This window comes from Rhinolophus ferrumequinum, chromosome 3 (assembly GCF_004115265.2).
Source record: "Rhinolophus ferrumequinum isolate MPI-CBG mRhiFer1 chromosome 3, mRhiFer1_v1.p, whole genome shotgun sequence".
NCBI lineage: Eukaryota > Metazoa > Chordata > Mammalia > Chiroptera > Rhinolophidae > Rhinolophus > Rhinolophus ferrumequinum.
The window spans coordinates 3,900,552-3,919,002 of NC_046286.1; the positions used below are offsets into that span (position 1 = coordinate 3,900,552).

Sequence of the window (18,451 nt, forward strand, 5' to 3'; positions counted from 1 at the left end):
GAGGACACAGAGCCTATCCTCAGGCAGCTTCCAGTCTAATGTGACAGAAGTGTCCTTAATGGGATGCAAACCAAATCCGCAAAGCACCAGAGTTGGATCCATCAGCATTGAATGTGGCCAGTCAGGAAAGGCTCCCTGGAGGCAGTGGGCTAGGAGCACACACAGTTTTGGGGAGGGAGGGTCACAGAAGAGTGGAGTGGATGAGGAAGAAGTGGCACCAAGCAAGCCTGTCAGCGTTTGGGCTGGGGCAGGGGTCCCATGTTGGGGCATCAGGAGTGTGGTGAGATGGGAGTAGTGAGGCCCAGCTTAGGTGTCTTCTGGGGGTGTCCAGGGGCATAGGGGGCTCTGGGGCCAGCTGGCATGCCCCCTCCAGAGGGAAGTGATGGAGGGGGGCGGGGCAGGGGTGAGGGATTTGGTTTCCTGGGCTGCAGGCTGCATGACCTCGGGCTGCACTTCCACGCTTGCAGCCTCAGTCCCTCCCAATAGTGGGAGGGCACGGGCTAGATGGCATCTGAGGGTCACTCTGGGTCAGCGCCAGGAGCTCTGTGCGCGTATGGGGGGGCGGGCTTCTCCACCTTGTATGTCTGCACAGCATGCAGCCCAAATGGAGCAGAAGCAGAACGACACGGAGAACAAAAAGGTGCACGGCGACATTGTGAAGTATGGCAGTGTGATCCAGGTGAGACCCCCGCCATGCATCTCCCCTCCAGGAGGCCTGGGATGCTGTTGGGTGGGGGGTGCCAGCCGACATGCCCTTGGTGGGTTTCGTCCCCATGGGTGGCTCTGGGACCTTCTCTGTGACTGCATATCTGCTTCTGTGTGTGGCCTGAGTAGCATGCCCAAGGGTGCGTTTTCAGCATGGTCGTCACCAACCTCGATTCTGGGGCCACGTGATCTGGGTTCAAATCTTGGGCCTGTGACTTAGGCAAGTTGCTTAACTTCCCAGTGCCTCAGTTTGCCCATCGGGCCAGTGATAGTACTTCCCGCCTGCTTGTTGTGGGAGTGCATGAGATAATACATGGAGGGTATTTAGAACGGTGCTAGCTTCTTTTGTGACTAGCTGACCACCTGGGGGGGTGTGTGTGACTGCGTGTGTCTCAGTCTGTGTCTGACACTGTGAGCTCCAGCTGTGGCCCAGGGTCCAGTGGCCCCCAGTGCCCCCTCTCTGATGGGCTGGCCTCCTGGCTCCCTCACCCACACCCGCCTGCTCCCCAGCTCCTGCACATGAAGAGCAACAAGTACCTGACAGTGAACAAGCGGCTGCCGGCCCTGCTGGAGAAGAATGCCATGCGGGTGACACTGGATGCCACGGGCAACGAGGGTTCCTGGCTCTTCATCCAGCCCTTCTGGAAGCTGAGGAGCAATGGGGACAATGTGAGGACAGGGCCAGGCTGGAGGGGTCTGGGGGGGACTGCAGGCCGCAGCTCCAGAGCAGCTTCTGTGTGGTCTTCCAGGCGGGGCCTGGATGAGGGCGTGTCCATTTCTTAGAGGGGCAGACCGAGCCAGAGGGAGGCCTGGAGGCCTGGCCCTTCCCACCCTCACCCTGCTCTGCCTGTCCCCATAGGTGGTCGTGGGGGACAAGGTTATCCTGAATCCCGTCAATGCCGGGCAGCCTCTGCATGCCAGCAATTACGAGCTCAGCGACAATGCCGGCTGCAAGGAGGTGAGTGGGTTGGTGGAGCCAGCCCTGGAGGGAGGAGACGACCCCACACCCCTGAGGGTACAGACCCTCCCCCTCCCCACCAGGGTCTCTGCCTCCGATCCCCTCTGGCCCGCTGGACAAGCTGGGTCTTACTGCCCTCCCACCTGTCTCCCAATGTTGCCCCCATTCTCCACCCCACGGGTGGCGTCCCCAGGGTAGCTGGGCTGGGGTCTGCGGGCCCTGGCTGGGAGGAGACACCCCTTGTGCTCTAATGGGTTGGGTTGGTCCTCCCCTCACCCTTCTCTGGGCCTTCAGTGCTGCCCCCCTCCCGAACCGCTGGGGGTCTGCCTGGCATCACAGATCTCTTCACCCTTCCCCAGGTCAACTCTGTGAACTGCAATACCAGCTGGAAGATCAACCTGTTCATGCAGTTCCGAGACCACCTGGACGAGGTGTTGAAAGGGGTAAGGACGGGGCGCGCCCACCGCCGCCCTGCCCGCTGGCTGCCAGCCCCGCCCACAGGCCCCTCCTGTGCCTTCCCACTGCTGCCCAGCTCTGCTCCCCGTCTGGCCCTCCCTTCCGTGTGCCCCTGCTCTGGCTCTGCAGCCCCTTCAGCCTCCCTCTGCACACCCCCAGGCCCCTCCGGGGTTCCCCCCAGGGGCCCTCCCCCAGGGGCCCACCCACCAGCCCCACCGGGCCACCCCTTCTGTTTCCTCTGGCCTCACAACCCCCGTCTCCATCCTCTGCAAGACCTGGCTGGCCTCAGTTTGCTCACTTGCTAAGGGGGTCAGTCGGTGGACTGGGGCCCCATCCTCTACCTTGGGGTGGGCCACATCCTTTGAGCAACCTGTTCCCGCCCCCGTGCCTGCTCCATGGTCTGGGCCAGACTCCCTACCCTTTGCCCTGTGCCCTCTTGGCAAGGATGTGAGGCGGCTGAGTCAGGGCCCGCGCCCTGGTTCCAGACCTGCCGATGTGGGCGCTAGAACATAAGGGGTTGGCAGGTGCGGAGGGACAAGTCTGTGTGGGACAAAGTACTGCTAGGAAGTACCGCAGGAACGACTGGGAGGGACCAGAGCAGAGGGTGGAAGGAGGGCTGGAGAGAGAGGGAAAGAAACCCTGCAAACCAGACTTGGGGACAGAGAGGAGTGTTCAGAGGTTCCTTCAGTGCACTTGTAGGGGAGGGAACCAGCCTCCTGGGGTGCAGGCGGCATGTGGAGGGGAAGATGGGAGGGACAGATCTGGGTGGCAAAGGGGGTGGGATTCCTCATCTAGGGGAATCAGCAGGTGCACCTGGTGGTGGCACCTGTGAAAGGGGTAGGTGACAGGCCCGCGAGCAGCCACCTAAGGAGGCTGCCCCCGTTCACTGCACAGAAGCCTGCAGTGCCCCCTTTGCCCTCCTCCCACAGCCAGGCTGCTCTGTCACATTCCCCTGTCCCCCTCAGGCTGCCTCAGTCCCTCGCCCTCCTCCTCGCTCCCGTCTCCCAGGCTATTTCGCATCTACCCTGCGAAATACGTGCCTTTCCCTGCGTCCCTTAAGCCTTCTCATCACCCACACATCAATCAAGGCCCAGCCCATGTGCTACCTCCTCCCAGAAGCCTTCCCTGATTATACGTTCTAGCCCCAAAGCTGTGCAGCACTTAGAAAAGGAAGCATCGCTGGGCCGAACCCTGAGGTGCTGCCCAGAGTGGTTTCAGTGAATCTTTCGTGGATTCCAGGCAACTGGGACGTGAGACTTGAGCTAACAAAGCCCACCCCTTGTTTGCTGTCAGCCTGCACTGCCGGGTACAGCAGTCACTGGGTTCTGCCTAGTAACTGACCCAATCTGTGTATATTCATTCATTCCTTCATTCACCCACTCATGCGTTCACTCCACAGATGTTGGCGGAGTACTTTGTGTCCAGCGCGGTGGAGGGAAAACTGATCACTGATGGATAATGCCATCAGTGATCACCGTGCTGGGAGCAGCAGCCAGGCTGAGGGCCTGCGGGGGGCAGGCTCGCTGTGGGAGGAAGTGTGGTGGAGAGATGAGGGTGTCGCCCTGGAGCTGCAGCACGGATTCATGTCCCATTTGTCACTAGCTACGTGACCCTCGGCAGGATGTTTACATTCTCTGTGCCTGGGTTTCCCCACCTGTGAAATGGGATAATGATGTGTGTTCCCAGAGGGTTCGTGCGAGGATCAGGGGAGGAAGTTCATGTAAAGGGCTCTCACGGTAGCCGGCACGTGGTAAGAGTGTAGTGTTACTTCATTATAGAAATTAGAATCCTCACGATATCTGCGAGGAGGTCACAATGTTCCCATTTTACAGAAGAGGAAACTGAGGCTCAGAGATGTTAAGGCCTCGGGTGGGATCCCAGTGGTTTCAGGGGGCGAGGTCACACACACAGCTTATCAGAGCAGAGCCAGGATCCAAATTTGGTCCTAGTGTCCAAAGCCACAGAGATGAACAGGTCACCATCCCTGCGCTCAGGCTGCTCCAGGCCAGTGGGGAGCAAAAGGAATGGGAATGATGTATCAATAGGCAGAAAGGGCCCAGGGGATCCCTCCTGTGTGACTTACGATTGGCCGTTAGGGGTCGGGCAGGTTTTCTAGAGAGACACACTGGGGAGGGAGGTGATCAAGGGCAGGTTCCAACATGGAAGGCTGGGGGAGGCTCTGGGTAACAGCATGTCCCTCCTCCGCTGTCTGGAGTTTCTGAATTTGGGGTCTGGCCGAGGGCTGTGGGCACAGTGCCTGGCTGAGGGGTCTGGCTGCCCTCTGGTGGGTGGGGCTCAGCGTGCACCTCACCCTCTGCTTGCTGGCTCTGGCAGGAACGTGCAGGGCCCAGCCAGCTGCGCCTGCACCTGAGGCAGGTGGTGTTGGCCCCCGAGAGGGTCTTTGTCTTTCCTGAGCCCACACCCTGCCGCCTGCAGGGAGACGTGGTGCGGCTGTTCCATGCAGAGCAAGAGAAGTTCCTGACGTGTGATGAGTACAAGGGCAAGCTGCAGGTCTTCCTGCGTACAACGCTGCGCCAGTCTGCCACCTCGGCCACCAGCTCCAACGCCCTCTGGGAGGTGGAGGTCAGAGCCCTGCTGCTGTGCCCAGGGCCCAGCCCTTCTCTCCAGCTCTGGGCTCCACCCTTCCCTCTTCTCCCATCGCTCTGTGGGGTGGGAGGTCAACCTCTGCCTCTCTTCTGTTCCCCTCCCGAGCCAAGGGGCCCGGAAGGTCCAGGAGCCACCTACCCAGCGTTCCAGTGCCCCTGCTCCCATTGAGCTTTCCCTCCATGGAGAGCCTCACCCCTGCCCCCCCGTACTCCCTCAGGTGGTCCACCACGACCCTTGCCGTGGAGGTGCTGGCCACTGGAATGGCCTGTACCGCTTCAAGCACCTGGCCACGGGCAACTACCTGGCTGCTGAGGTGAGTGGGGAGGCAGAGGGCGTCCTGGGAGCTCAGGCTGTGTGTGCTCATGGGCGTGCATGAGTGTGTGTGCCGGGTGCACGTCTGCACAGATGGACACCTGCCTGTGGATCCTGGCTTATCTGTACTCGGGTGTTTAACAAATACTATCAAATAAGTGCACGACTGTAAATAAGCCTAATAAGTACTACTGTGCTGCTACGTGCCAGGAGTAGCAGCATTCCAGGCGCTGGGATACAGCAGTGAGCAAAATTCCCAGCCTCGTGGAACTTACATTTGACCCCCGTGTCTATCATAATGCACAGGCTTGTGTGTATCGGGGGATTCGTGTGCATGTTCAGCGGTGGGTCTGTGGAGGGCGTCAGGGAGGGCAGGGCCCTGAGGCTCTCATTGCTGGTCCTCCAGGTGTCATGTGGGTTTTGGGGCTGGGGTGGGCCCCCCCGGGTGGGTGGGGCTGCGTGCCCCGACCCAGGGCCGTTATGTGGACTTTGCTTTGGGGTGGGAGTCATGTGGGTATAGCTTGGTGTCCAGTAGCTCTTCCCCCTCTTGTATCTTTGTCCAGGAGAACCCCAGCTACAAGGGTGATGCTTCTGACCCCAAGGCAGCAGCAGTGGTGAGGACCAAGCCGGCTCCAGGGCCAGGGGAAGAGTGACCGTGCTTGGCTCTCGGGGTGGGCAGGGGAGGCCGTGAAACCCTGGGAGGCGGGCTGGAGGGAGAAGGCCTCTCGGGTGGGATCCCAGTGGTTTCAGGGGCCTGATGACGGGGGGCTCGTGCCTGAGTTGGGGTGTTTATCCCAGGGTGCGCAGGGCCGCTCGGGTCGCCGGAACGCGGGGGAGAAGATCAAGTATCGCTTGGTGGCTGTGCCCCATGGCAACGACATCGCCTCGCTCTTTGAGCTGGACCCCACGACGCTGCAGAAAACGGACTCCTTCGTGCCCCGGTGGGTGGGCACCATGTGCCTGGGGGCTGGCCGGGGTGCCCAGGCGGGGCCGTCCTGTCCCTGGTCTTCCTGCGTCCTCTGCTCCTTTGTTCTCCTGAGGTCCTTTGGCCTCAGGACCTGCATGACCTGTCCCTCTGGGGATTGAGCTCTGAGGTCTACAGGCAACTAACTGCCATCGAATGCTTGCCATGTGCCCAGTCCTGGGTGCTGCCCACACTGGGTGATGCCTTGTGCTAGTTGCTTTATCAAAATGCCTTCTCTCCAGTTTCTTATTAGCTGGTTGCCCTGGTCTGTCTGGGTGCTCAGGCACAGGCTGCATGATAGTTTGTCTGGGGTTCACTGGGTGGGGAGCTGGGCTCTGACCTGTCAGGCCCTGAGATTCTAGGACGTAACATCGAGAAACTGCCGGGTGTCTTTCAGGTGTTAGCATTTACTAGCTGTAGGACCTCAGGCAGCTTAGTTGGTCACTGTACCCCAATTTCCTTACCTGTCAAGTGGGAATATCGAGTCTACCTCTTACCAGCGCTGATGGGAGAATAAATTGGTGGAATAAATCATATAGGCCCACAATCCCTTACCTGAAACTCTGGGGCTAGATGTGTGTGGAGATTCAGATTGCTTTTCATTTCAGAAAGATAATTATATTTCATAATCAAAGACATGAGTATTTCTGCATGTTGACACTACATGGGACAAATAGTCTAAACAGCCTCATTTGCCCTAATGAATTTGGGTCCCATGTTTACAAACAGGCCTTGGCTTTTGGAGCGCTTTGGTTTTGGGGGGTGTGGGTGAAGCACGTGGCCTGGCCTGGGGTGTTCGCTGGTGCCTCTGCTCTGACTCCTACCTGGACGGGATCTACTGCTGTCCCATGGCTCCCGGGTGTGGAGTCAGATGGAAGATGTGAAGCGGCAGGGGGGAGGGAGGGCACCCAGCCGGCGCCCTCCGTGGTACGCTCCGTGGTACACTCCTGTACATGCCTGCAGGAACTCGTACGTCCGGCTGCGGCATCTCTGCACCAACACATGGATCCAGAGCACCAACGTGCCCATAGACGTGGAGGAGGAGCGGCCCATCCGGCTCATGGTGCGGGCCGCCCGGGCCTGGGGGGCCAGGCTGGGGTTTGAGCGTGGCCCTGGCGCCCTACTGACCCTTGTCCCTGCAGCTGGGCACCTGCCCCACCAAGGAGGACAAGGAGGCCTTTGCCATTGTGTCAGTTCCCGTGTCCGAGATCCGAGACCTGGACTTTGCCAACGATGCGAGCTCCATGCTGGCCAGCGCTGTGGACAAACTGAACGAGGGCTTCATCAGCCAGAATGACCGCAGGTGGGCTGCGCACGGCTTACGGAGATTTTCTGAGAGGCTGGTCCTCCTGGGATCTGGAGTTCATGAACAGAGGACTCACAAAGCAGAAGCTGGGCAGGCGGGGCTGGCACAGGGGAGACACAGGTGGGGACTGGCCCCTGGGGGCCCTGGGTGGCCCCAGACCTCTGCCTCACTGCTCACATACTCCCAGAGCTAACCCTGTGATGGAGCTATCATTACCCTTGTTTTACTGAAGATGGGACTGCAGTTCAGAGAGGTTAAGAGACTTGTCCAAGTTCACACAGCTAGTAAGTGGCCGTCAGAATGGGGCCATTGTGCCCTGCGGTTCCTTTTCAGATTGGCGTACACTGAGATGCTTTGTCTGAGGGGCACTTTGGAATCTGGGGGTGGGGAGCACGTGATAGGTCCTGGGAGCTTTCCCAGGGTCGGTGCCTCACACTCGTCATCCCTTGTGTCCCTTTGTGAAGGTTTGTCATCCAGCTGCTGGAGGACCTGGTGTTCTTCGTCAGTGATGTCCCTAACAATGGGCAGAACGTCCTGGACATCATGGTCAGCAAGCCCAATCGGGAACGGCAGAAGCTGATGAGAGAGCAGAACATTCTCAAACAGGTGCCCGTGCCTCCAAGTGGGGCCCCCAGCGGCGGGCCTCGGGGAAGGGGCCGCGTGACAGGGACCAGTGTGCCTCTTTAACACGTTTGCTTTTTCCCGTCTCCAGTTGAGCTGCAATCTCCTGCAGTTTCTTATCGCCCCCTTTTAATAAAAATAATATATACTGGGCACTTACTGTGTGCCAGGCACTGCCCTAAGTGTCCTACATGTATAAGCTCATTTGATCCTCTCGACCTGTGGAGTCCCTATTATTACCTGCATTTTACCTGTGAGGAAACTGAGGCACACCGAGGTTGGAGTACACAGCTAGGAAGCAGCAGCGTCAGGATTCGAACTCAGGACGTTGGGTCCAGAACTTGTGCTTAACTTTTTTTTTCTAAGTCTTTATTATGAAAAATTTCAAATATTAAGAAAGTATCATATCCACTGCCTGAATTCACTTGTCACCAATTTGCCGGTTTGGCTGTATGTAACTCGGCATCTATACATCCATCCTCCATGCATGCATTTCAACATTCCCTGAAGTTTTCAGTGTGTATCTCCTGAGAATAAGGACATGGTGCTCTGTAAGCACAGTACTGTTATCACACCTAAGAAAATTAGCAATAATACCCAACACATACAGAATTTCTCCACCTTTCCCAAAATGTCTTTTTAAAGCCTTTTTTTTTTTTTTTTTGAACAAGGATCCAAGTAATGTTTTCTTACTTGATTCACTTCTATCCCTTTGGTCTCTGTTGTAGAATAGTTTTTCAACCCCACCTACACTTGCCTTTTAAAATTTTTATAATTCCTTTTTTTTTTTTAATGAGATAGGCCTGTGTCTCTCTGAGGCTCTGGCTACACTGGCCTGGCCTGCTTTTTCTCTTAGCCTCAGGCTCCTTTGCTCTTCTCCCAGACACTGGCCCAGACCCAGGATCCGAATTGGGATTTGAATTCACGTTGGCAAGGGTGGGCTGAGGCCAGGGCGGGCTGAGGCCAGGGTGGGCTGAGGCCCCCGTGGGGATTCCGGCCGGAAGGGAATGAGGGCTGGAGCTGGCCGGTGGTGGGTAGGCTGGGGTTGTCGTCCAGCATAGAATCAGCTCAGGGTTAATGTGAGGGTGGCTTTGGGGCAGGGTCAGTTTGGGGCTTAGGGTGCCTGGGGTAACGAGGGGTGCAGGCAGGGGTGGGGGATCCCTCTTCACTCTCCCTGCTTCTCCAGATCTTTGGCATTCTGAAGGCCCCGTTCCGTGACAAGGGGGGCGAGGGCCCCCTCGTGCGACTGGAGGAGCTGTCGGACCAGAAGAACGCCCCCTACCAGCACATGTTCCGCCTCTGCTACCGGGTGCTGCGGCACTCCCAGGAGGACTATCGCAAAAACCAGGTGCCAGCCCGCCGGCCTGAGCCCTCCCGTCTGCTGCCCCCACTCACGACTCGCTGGCTTGCTCAGTCCCTCACTCGTGCTTTCATTCAGCCAGCAATTATTTACTGAGGCACACGTGTGCCAGGCGCTGTTTTAGGCCCTGGAGACATGGTGGGGAAGTAGACAGTTGGGCTGGCTTCCCGGGCGTGTCACCTGGCTCCATCCCCAAAAGGGCCTTGTGCTGTGTTCAATGCTCTGTTGCCGTCTTGAAATTCTTAATGTTTGAATAAGGGTCCTGCTGCTTCATTTTGCACCGGGCCCCTCAAATTACATAGCTGATGCTGCCAGACAGACAATGTCCCTCCCTGTGGCGGTTTCACTCTGGTAGAGAGAGACCTCGCGCTGAATAACTGTATTGTGTAAATACGCGCTTCTGCCCAGTGCAGGCTTCCTCTCCTGGACCCCCACCTTTGTAGGTGTCAGGCCCCTGTCTCGGTGTCTGGGGCAGTGTTGTGGAGCACAGCTGCACCCCGTGACCCCAGCCCATTTGCCCCCTAGGAGCACATCGCTAAGCAGTTTGGGATGATGCAGTCCCAGATTGGCTACGACATCCTGGCTGAAGACACCATCACTGCCCTGCTGCACAACAACCGCAAGCTCCTGGAGAAGCATATCACCAAGACCGAGGTGGAGACCTTCGTCAGCCTTGTGCGCAAGAACCGGGAGCCCAGGTGGGCCTGCCGCCCTCCCCTACTGCACCCACTCCCTCCTCCCTCCACCCCTGCCCAGGGTAGAAAGTCCGCCACTGCTGGTTGTTAAATACTGAAATACTTATGCCTCTGTTGGTAAATTGTCATCTCTCTGAAGCCCCGGCTGTCCCCCGCCCCTCAGTGGGCACCCTCCCAAATTGGGCCCAATCTAGCAACAAGAGGGCTGCCACCTGATGCAGCAGGGCCCTTAGGCCCTTCTCCAGTGACAATGTCGGTGCCTGTATTGAATCAGTTGTTAAATATTTTGAATATCACTCCTGTCCTTGTGCCTCCTTTATCCCGACGCCCCTGGACCCCACCTCGGTCCCCCCGCTGCAGGGTGGTATCCATGGATTGTGCCTAGTAGTCCATCTCCGAGCTCTGGGGAGGGAGCAGGAGCAGTCCCTGGTCCAGGGAGCCTGTGCTGCCGGCTGTGCAGAGCGGGCTTCGTCCTCAGGCCAGCCTCTGAGCCCCCTCCCCACTCCTGTTGTCACCACCTCAGGTTCCTGGACTACCTGTCTGACCTGTGTGTGTCCAATCACATTGCCATCCCCGTCACCCAGGAGCTCATCTGCAAGTGTGTGCTGGACCCCAAGAACAGTGACATTCTCATCCAGACCGAGTGAGCAGGCGTCCCACACCCAGGGCTGCGCCCTGCCGGCTCCCAGCCACCTCAGCTTGGGCCCCGTCGGGGTTCAGGCTAGAACTGGCACCTGTGCTCTCTGCAGATACGTACCTAGTGCCTGCTGTGTGCCCATCTCTGCTGGCACTGTTGGTAGGGGTGTGGAAGGGGGCACAGAAGAATGAGCCAAGTCTCCTCCCCTTAAGCGCAGGGTCTGTTTGGGGTCTGAAGCTGGAGGCGGGTCCCCCATGGAGGCAGCATGGGGGCCTGACTGGCTCTCCGCCGTGCTCTGGGAGGAGAGGACTGTGGCCAGGCCTGCTCGGGGAGGGCTCTGGGCGTGCGTTCTGCCCCAGCCCCGCGCCCTGTGATGGATGGCGTTGGTCTGCAGGCTTCGGCCGGTGAAGGAGATGGCCCAGTCCCACGAGTACCTGACCATCGAGTACTCGGAGGAGGAGGTGTGGCTCACGTGGACCGACAAGAACAACGAGCACCATGAGAAGAGCGTGAGGCAGCTGGCGCAGGAGGCGCGGGCCGGCAATGCCCACGACGAGAACGTGCTCAGCTACTATAGGTACGCCTGCCCCAGCGCCTCCCTGCCGTGCTTCTGTGACCTTCGGCCTCCTCTGGAGGCTCCCACAGCTTCAAGGGGGCCTCCTGCCTCCACTGGCCCGCAGCGCAGCCTTCCCCAGGGAGGGGACGTGTTGCTCGAGCAGCACTGGGAGGCCTGGAGACCAGGCTCAGCTCAGTGATAGGCCTGAAAGAAACCCAAACCAGTCTCTGCACATATACTTAAAAACAAGAATACTAGATAACCCTTGTCAAATGCTCACTATATACCAGGCACTGTTTAAAGCCCTTCATCCATCTCACAGCAACCCTGTGACGTAGGGACCATTGTTACGCTCATTGTAAAGTTGGGGAGACAGGCACAGAGAAGTAAAGGAACTTGCCCAAGGTTACGTAGTTGTCTGTGGAGAGCCATGTCCGTGGAGAACCACGGTTCAAACCCAGGCTGCCCAGCTCTGGAGCCATGGTGGGTAATGCAGGGCTGAGGAGGAAGCAGGGGGCATGACGTCACCCGGTGCAGAACAGAGCTTCCCACAGTCTGCAGCTCTTCCATCACTGTCTCCCCCTTTCACTGGCTGCTCATCCTTCCCTCCTCTCTCCCCCAGTCTTGCCCTCACGCCCCTGCCTGAGGCTGGTTCCTCTCACTGCACTCTTCTTTTCATGTCCCTGCCTTTCTCTCTGCCATCCCTCTTCCCACGAAGACCCGTCCTGGCTGAGCCAGAAAGCGTTCTCATCCTTAGCAAGTTGGGGGAGATTTGCAAATACTCATAAATCTAGACTTTGAATGGTGTCCTTCCTGTGACAGTGGCCGGTGCACGCTTTAGCCTAAGTCCTGTTGCCACTGTCACGGGTCCTCCACAAGCCCCCCGGTCCTCACTGCTCTCCTGCCAGGTCCTCACCCACCTCCCTGCCCCGCAGGTACCAGCTGAAGCTCTTTGCCCGCATGTGCCTGGACCGGCAGTACCTGGCCATCGACGAGATCTCGCAGCAGCTGGGCGTGGACCTGATCTTTCTGTGCATGGCGGACGAGATGCTGCCCTTTGACCTGCGTGCCTCCTTCTGCCACCTGATGCTGCACGTGCACGTGGACCGCGACCCCCAGGAGCTGGTCACACCGGTCAAGTTTGCCCGCCTCTGGACTGAGATCCCCACAGCCATCACCATCAAGGAGTGAGACGGGTGGGAGAGGGTGGGCCAGGTAAGGTTGGGGTGGGAGGCTCTCAAGGACCCTCACGCCTCACTGCGTCCACCCCCAGCTATGATTCCAACCTCAACGCCGCCCGAGATGACAAGAAGAACAAGTTTGCCAGCACCATGGAGTTCGTGGAGGACTACCTCAACAACGTGGTCAGCGAGGCCGTGCCCTTTGCCAACGAGGAGAAAAACAAGCTCACCTTCGAGGTGGGCTGCGGCTGCAGCTCAGCGGGCTCTGGCTTGCTCCCCCACTGGTTCTCACGTGCTCCCAGGGGTCGGGGTGGGATCCATGGCCTCACTTCCCTCAGTTACCTCAGCAAGTACAGAGGGACAGTACGGACTGCTGGGGCTCCCCCAGAGGGAGGCTTCTCTCCTCATCAGCCCGGCTGGGTGGCAGGCCACTGCCAGGAGCCCCACCCCTTCCTGCATTTTTGTCCTATCTTCCACACCATAGCCTCCTCTTCAGGCTTCTATTCCTTAGTAACCCCTGGGGTGGGGCTGCTCCTGTCTGCGACCCTTGGTTCCGTGTTCAGGCACCCCGCTGTCTTAGGGGAACCTCACCCTTATTGCCTCCTTTTAGCCCTGGTTTCCTGATCTGGCCCCGCCCTTCTCGAGGCCCCGCCCATCACGCTTTGGTCACGCCCATGCTCACCCCGCCCCGCCCCCTCTCCACAGGTGGTCAGCCTGGCGCACAATCTCATCTATTTCGGCTTCTACAGCTTCAGTGAGCTGCTGCGGCTCACGCGCACCCTGCTCAGCATCATCGACTGCGTGCAAGGCCCCCCGGCCATGCTGCAGGCCTTTGAGGACCCAGGCGGTGAGGCTGTGAGGCCATCCACCATCCCCCGTGTTCCTCAGTCTCCTCTTAGCACCGGAGGTCCTCTCTGATCACACTCCCGTACAGCCTGCCTCCTGGCTCTGCTGCAAGGGGGCGTCTTTCTGCCCAATCCCCTTCAACCTCCGCTGGACCAGCAGGGCTCCCTGCCCAGGCACTGTGGTGACCCCAGGGTCTGGGCGAGATGCCTTCCAGTACAACTTGGTCTTGAGGGAGTAATGAGAGAGGAGGGGAGACACAGGCCCTGCCTGGGGAGCTCACAGTCAGATGGGGGGACACAGCCCTGCCATTGGGGAATATAGGGAGTAAGGGGGGGCAGGCTGAGGGACGAGTCACAGCCCTGTCCTTAGGGGTATGCCAAGGTCGCATAAACTGTCTGACACCTGGTTTCTAGTGCGCTCCAAACATTCCCCTCAGCTCCTTATGCTCTGTAGCAGCTCTCAGGATTTCCTGCATGGGAATTCTCAGCGATCCCCCCACACAGTTCACCTTTGCCCTGGCCCTCCTTTTTCCTAGATTTGGCTTAAAGCTCACCTCCCCCAGGAAGCCTTCCTGGGTTAGCTTTGCCCTTTCCTTAGCATGGCTTTGCCCTGCAGTTAATTGGTGGAGACAGTTAGCCCAGGGGCCCTTCTGACGCCCCTCTGTTCCCCACTCCTCAGGTAAGAATGTGCGGCGGTCCATCCAGGGCGTGGGCCACATGATGTCCACCATGGTGCTAAACCGCAAGCAGTCTGTCTTTGGCGCCTCCAGCCTTCCTGCTGGTGCTGGGGCTGCTGAGCCGCTGGACAGAAGCAAGTTCGAGGAGAATGAGGACATTGTCGTGATGGAGACCAAGCTGAAGATCCTGGAAATCCTGCAGGTGGCCAGGCCAGAGCATGATGGGAGGTGTTGGAATTAGGGCAGGACGGTATGGGGGGGTTGAGTGGGGTATCTAGCACTGGGAGGCTCCAGGATGACTGGCTGTGTAACCCAGTGGTTCTCATACCAGCAGCATCAGCCTCACCTGGGGACGTAGAAATGCACATTCTTGGGCCCCGCCCTAGACTTATGGACCACAAACCCTGGAGAAGGGGCTCACAGTCTGTGCTGTGACAGCCCCTCCCAGTGATTCTGTGTGCACTAAAGTCTGGCTCCATCCCCGCACTGCACAGATGAGGAAAGGAACAGGGAGGGGACTTGCTTGTGGTCACACAGATTTTGAAGCACAGCTAGAGATTTGAGAGCCAGTTTCCTGGCAGGGCAAACACAACCTTCCGTCTTCTGGGTTTCATCTGAGACTCCCCGCAATACTTGGGGAAGGGGTTGTTAAGGTCCTGAGAAGGGATAAGGACCTTGCTTTTGCTTTGCTGCCCCCAGAGGACAGGTGGAGTAATGCAGTGACCTCCCCTGGGACTCAGTATGGGCAGGGCCTGGTCAGGAGTCAGAGGAGGGGGCTTCTGGGTCATTCCCGGGCCTGGGGCTTCCAGATCTGAGTTCTGGGCTGAGGCCAGAAGCTCTGTGCCCCATGAGGATGGAGGCCAGTCAAGGGTGTGTGCAAACCCTGTGTCCTCAACCCTGCCCAAAAGTGGCCTCTACTGCCTCTTCACAGTCCTTGGTTTCCCCCCAACCGCCCCGGGAGCCCCAGGGTCTGTTTGGCAGAGCGGGATGGGAGGACAAGAATTGGCCTTTGGACCTGGGGATCTTCCTTCCCTTTCCTGTCAGCGTCCAGCCTGGGAAAGAGAGGCTGAGTGGTCTGGGGTGGGGGTGTCTCGCCTCATTCTAGAGGAGGTACAGGAGCTGGGGAGAGGGTGCTCTGGAGCTCCCTGGGGAACAGGGTCTTGACTGTTTTGTTGTGACGTCCTGGAGCATCCCTCAAGAGCTGTGCTGAGACCCCGGCATGCTGGAGCTCATTTGGGGTACCTGTCACCCCTCCGGGAGTGGGATTGGCCTCCTGTCCTCAGACCGTCCTCTCCTTCCTTCTCCAGTTTATTCTCAATGTCCGCCTGGATTACCGCATCTCCTACCTGCTGTCTGTCTTCAAGAAGGAGTTTGTGGAGGTGTTTCCCATGCAGGACAGTGGGGCCGACGGCACCGCCCCTGCCTTCGACTCCACCAGTGAGCCCCACTCCTGCCTTTACCCCACCCCAGGCTGAGGCTGACTTGCCCAGGGGTACTCAGCAGTGCGTGGAGCTTGGGGGACACTGGGGGCCAGTTCCCCAGCCCTGCCCCTGTTTCCCAACCTCCAATGGCCTTTCTTCCCCATTGTCTCATTTAATTGCTGCAGTGAGGGGGAAGGGCAGGGATCATTCCCTCCATAGAGGGGCAGGGACTTGCCCAAGGCCACGGTCAGTCAGAGGCTGAGCCACATCAGGACCCTCAGGCCAGAACTCTGCTCTGGCCCCTGCCCTGGTGGGTTCCACTTCAACCCCAGGAAGGGGCAGGCAGAGGGCTGCCACCCAACCAGGTGGGGAAAGGGGTGGTTTGAGTGTCTCCCTGCTCCCTCACCCCTGTGCTCACCATCTTTCCTGCACATGGACCCCACCTGCCCCCATCTGCCCCTCTTGCTCCCCACAGCTGCCAACATGAACCTGGATCGCATCGGGGAGCAGGCGGAGGCCATGTTTGGAATAGGGTAAGGCCAGGGTTGAGGTGTGGGGGATCTTCAAATCACGCCTGGGGTGGTGTGTGGGGTTGCCTGGGTGATGCCAACATAGGCTTGAGACCCCCTCGGAATGGTCTGCATTTCCCAAGGCTGGGGCTGGCCTCTCCCTCTCTGTTATACCCCCTGCAGCCCCTTACCAGGACAGGGGCAAGGGGACCCCTGGCTATCTGCCCAACACCAGCGATACTAGGGCCACTTGGGGCCCACTGTCACCATGGTCCCTCCCCTGCCTCCAGGCAGGGCAGTTGTACCTCTGTGCATCAGGACTTGGCCAGGTAGCTGGGAGGACGTCTCCCCCACCCCAGGCCCCAGGGATGTGCGGTCTGTTCCCCAGAGGGCTGGAGTGGGGAGAGGCCGCCCAGGAGTTGGGGGCTCACCCATTTCTACGCTGCGCCCTTGGCGTCTAGTGAAGCCTTTGGACCCCTTCTCAGATGGCATTTTTAAATTGGTAACATAAAGTGCATAAAATTACAAAGGAAACCAGTGGCACTGAGATACAGTTATCAAACTATTGAAGGAAACAAATGTGAAGTGACAGATATATATGTGCCTGTTTATTAACACATTAAATAACAAGCTGTGCCGAGGTGTAATTAGTACCATTACTCCGAAGTGGTGATGGATGTAAACGATATTTCACAATTTCTGTAACAAGTCTAAGGTGATGTGAAAACGTCTGTGATTTTTATTGGTGACAAAATCACAGGTACCACTAATTTTTTCTCATTAAAGGAAGTGCTACCTTTTGGTTAGCGGTTGGTAAAAATAAAGATGTAGTTTTTCCCCATCTCTGTTCATGGACCCCAATTTCTGTCCATGAATCCCCTTGAATCTTTGCTTCAGTTGCTTAATCAAGAGGTGCCCTGTGGGACTTCAGGGGGCATGGGGGTCACTTGGGGAGCTCAGGGCAAAGGCTGTTTATAAACTGGTGAGAAAAACGTCAGTATTTTTAGCACGTAGGGCACTGGGCGCTGAATGGGTGGCAGGGAGCGTGCGTGTCCCCTGGGACAGCACTGCCCACCGTGCCCACACCCGCTGCTGCAGGAAGACCAGCAGCATGCTGGAGGTGGACGACGAGGGCGGCCGCATGTTCCTGCGTGTGCTCATCCACCTCACCATGCACGACTACGCGCCGCTCGTCTCGGGGGCCCTGCAGCTGCTCTTCAAGCACTTCAGCCAGCGCCAAGAGGCCATGCACACCTTCAAGCAGGTGCTGCCCCCGCCTCAGCTCCCTGGCCCTCAGGGAAGGGGAGGGAGGCCCGAGGACCACCAGGCCCCGGCACCGAGCAGGCAGGCTGCCCTGGCCACACACTGGCCTACGCTGGGCACTGGGGGTTAGCAGTGATGGAGGAGGTGCTCACAGCTCAGAGGGGAGCTGGAGACGCACACTGGGGTTCTCGGTCTTGCTGAGCTCCTTAAAGGTGAGCGCCAAGTCTTGGCCACTATCTCCTCTCAGCCTGGCTCAAGGCCTATCGTTTCTTATGATGTGGACAGCACTTTACAGTTTGCAAGCTCTGTCACGTGCACCTTTGCTAAGTGCTTCAAATCACGCCTGGCACGCAGTTAACCCTCACTGAGGTGACTGGTTTTGTTATTGTGATGTCATGTGGTCTCGATGGCTCTCTGGGAAGTGGGACTAGCATTTAACCAGTGCTTGCTGTGTACCCGGCACCGAGCATTGGACTGGCATTCATGGAATTCTCGCAGCAGCCCTGACAGTGTGGTTACTGCTCTCATTCCTATTTTACAGAGGGGGCAGATCGAGGTCCAGGGATTGAGGTCCTCCCTTACCCACTGGCCCGGAGTGGGTAAGGTGGGAGTCAGGGTTCAGGTCCCTCTTTCAAGCCAGCATTCAGTGATGACAGAATGCTCTGCCCTGCCCTAGTTAGGGTCCGAGTGAACAAATGACAGGCCATAGTAGCAAGTGACATGAGGCAGTGCGTGACTGAGGCCAGGTGATGAGACACCTCACAACAGGGAGTGCAGGCACGCCTGAGGCCATCAGGGAAGGCTTCCTGGAGGCAGTGGACTTAAGGCAGGGCCATAAACATTGGCTTTGGCTTGGTGGAGAGGAACAGTGGTGGAACAGGGATGCCAGGAGCCGGAGCCTGGAGCAGGGCAGGCACCGGGAATCTCTGGACCTGGGGTTCCTGTGTCACCAGGCAAGCCCATCCCTGACCTTCAGGTGCAGCTGCTGATCTCAGCCCAGGACGTGGAGAACTACAAGGTGATCAAGTCGGAGCTGGACCGCCTGCGGACCATGGTCGAGAAGTCGGAGCTGTGGGTGGACAAGAAGGGCAGTGTCAAGGGCGAGGAGGTGGAGGCGGGTGCGGCCAAAGACAAGAAGGAGGTGCGTGGGGTTGCGGGGAGCTGGGGCCGGGCTCCCTGGACGGGCTGGGCCTAGCTGACCCCAATTCCTGTGCCCCCAGCGGCCCACGGATGAGGAAGGCTTTCTGCCCCCGCCTGGGGAGAAGAGCAGTGAGAACTACCAGATCGTCAAGGGCGTGAGTGGCCGGGGTCCCCAGGGATAGGGTCTGCCTGCCCTGGAGGCTTCGGGGCCAGGCCTCTGTCCTCCCAGCTCTGCTGG

The 18,451-nt window shown here is 58.5% G+C and overlaps 1 protein-coding gene across 1 annotated transcript in view; it reads left to right on the forward strand.

The window, feature by feature from the left end:
- ITPR3 (inositol 1,4,5-trisphosphate receptor type 3) overlaps positions 1–18,451 on the forward strand; it is a 63,350-nt gene that overhangs the window by 25,738 nt on the left and 19,161 nt on the right. Inside the window, exons 4-27 of the mRNA XM_033103648.1 lie at positions 593–679; positions 1,216–1,374; positions 1,565–1,663; positions 2,023–2,106; positions 4,556–4,702; positions 4,944–5,039; positions 5,602–5,652; positions 5,837–5,979; positions 6,966–7,065; positions 7,145–7,305; positions 7,773–7,914; positions 9,116–9,277; positions 9,815–9,987; positions 10,508–10,627; positions 11,016–11,198; positions 12,113–12,364; positions 12,451–12,595; positions 13,064–13,205; positions 13,883–14,082; positions 15,188–15,317; positions 15,777–15,834; positions 16,909–17,074; positions 18,050–18,214; positions 18,294–18,368. Coding sequence (XP_032959539.1) covers positions 593–679; positions 1,216–1,374; positions 1,565–1,663; positions 2,023–2,106; positions 4,556–4,702; positions 4,944–5,039; positions 5,602–5,652; positions 5,837–5,979; positions 6,966–7,065; positions 7,145–7,305; positions 7,773–7,914; positions 9,116–9,277; positions 9,815–9,987; positions 10,508–10,627; positions 11,016–11,198; positions 12,113–12,364; positions 12,451–12,595; positions 13,064–13,205; positions 13,883–14,082; positions 15,188–15,317; positions 15,777–15,834; positions 16,909–17,074; positions 18,050–18,214; positions 18,294–18,368 — 3,240 coding nt within the window. The remainder of the gene's footprint in view (positions 1–592; positions 680–1,215; positions 1,375–1,564; positions 1,664–2,022; positions 2,107–4,555; positions 4,703–4,943; positions 5,040–5,601; positions 5,653–5,836; positions 5,980–6,965; positions 7,066–7,144; positions 7,306–7,772; positions 7,915–9,115; positions 9,278–9,814; positions 9,988–10,507; positions 10,628–11,015; positions 11,199–12,112; positions 12,365–12,450; positions 12,596–13,063; positions 13,206–13,882; positions 14,083–15,187; positions 15,318–15,776; positions 15,835–16,908; positions 17,075–18,049; positions 18,215–18,293; positions 18,369–18,451) is intronic.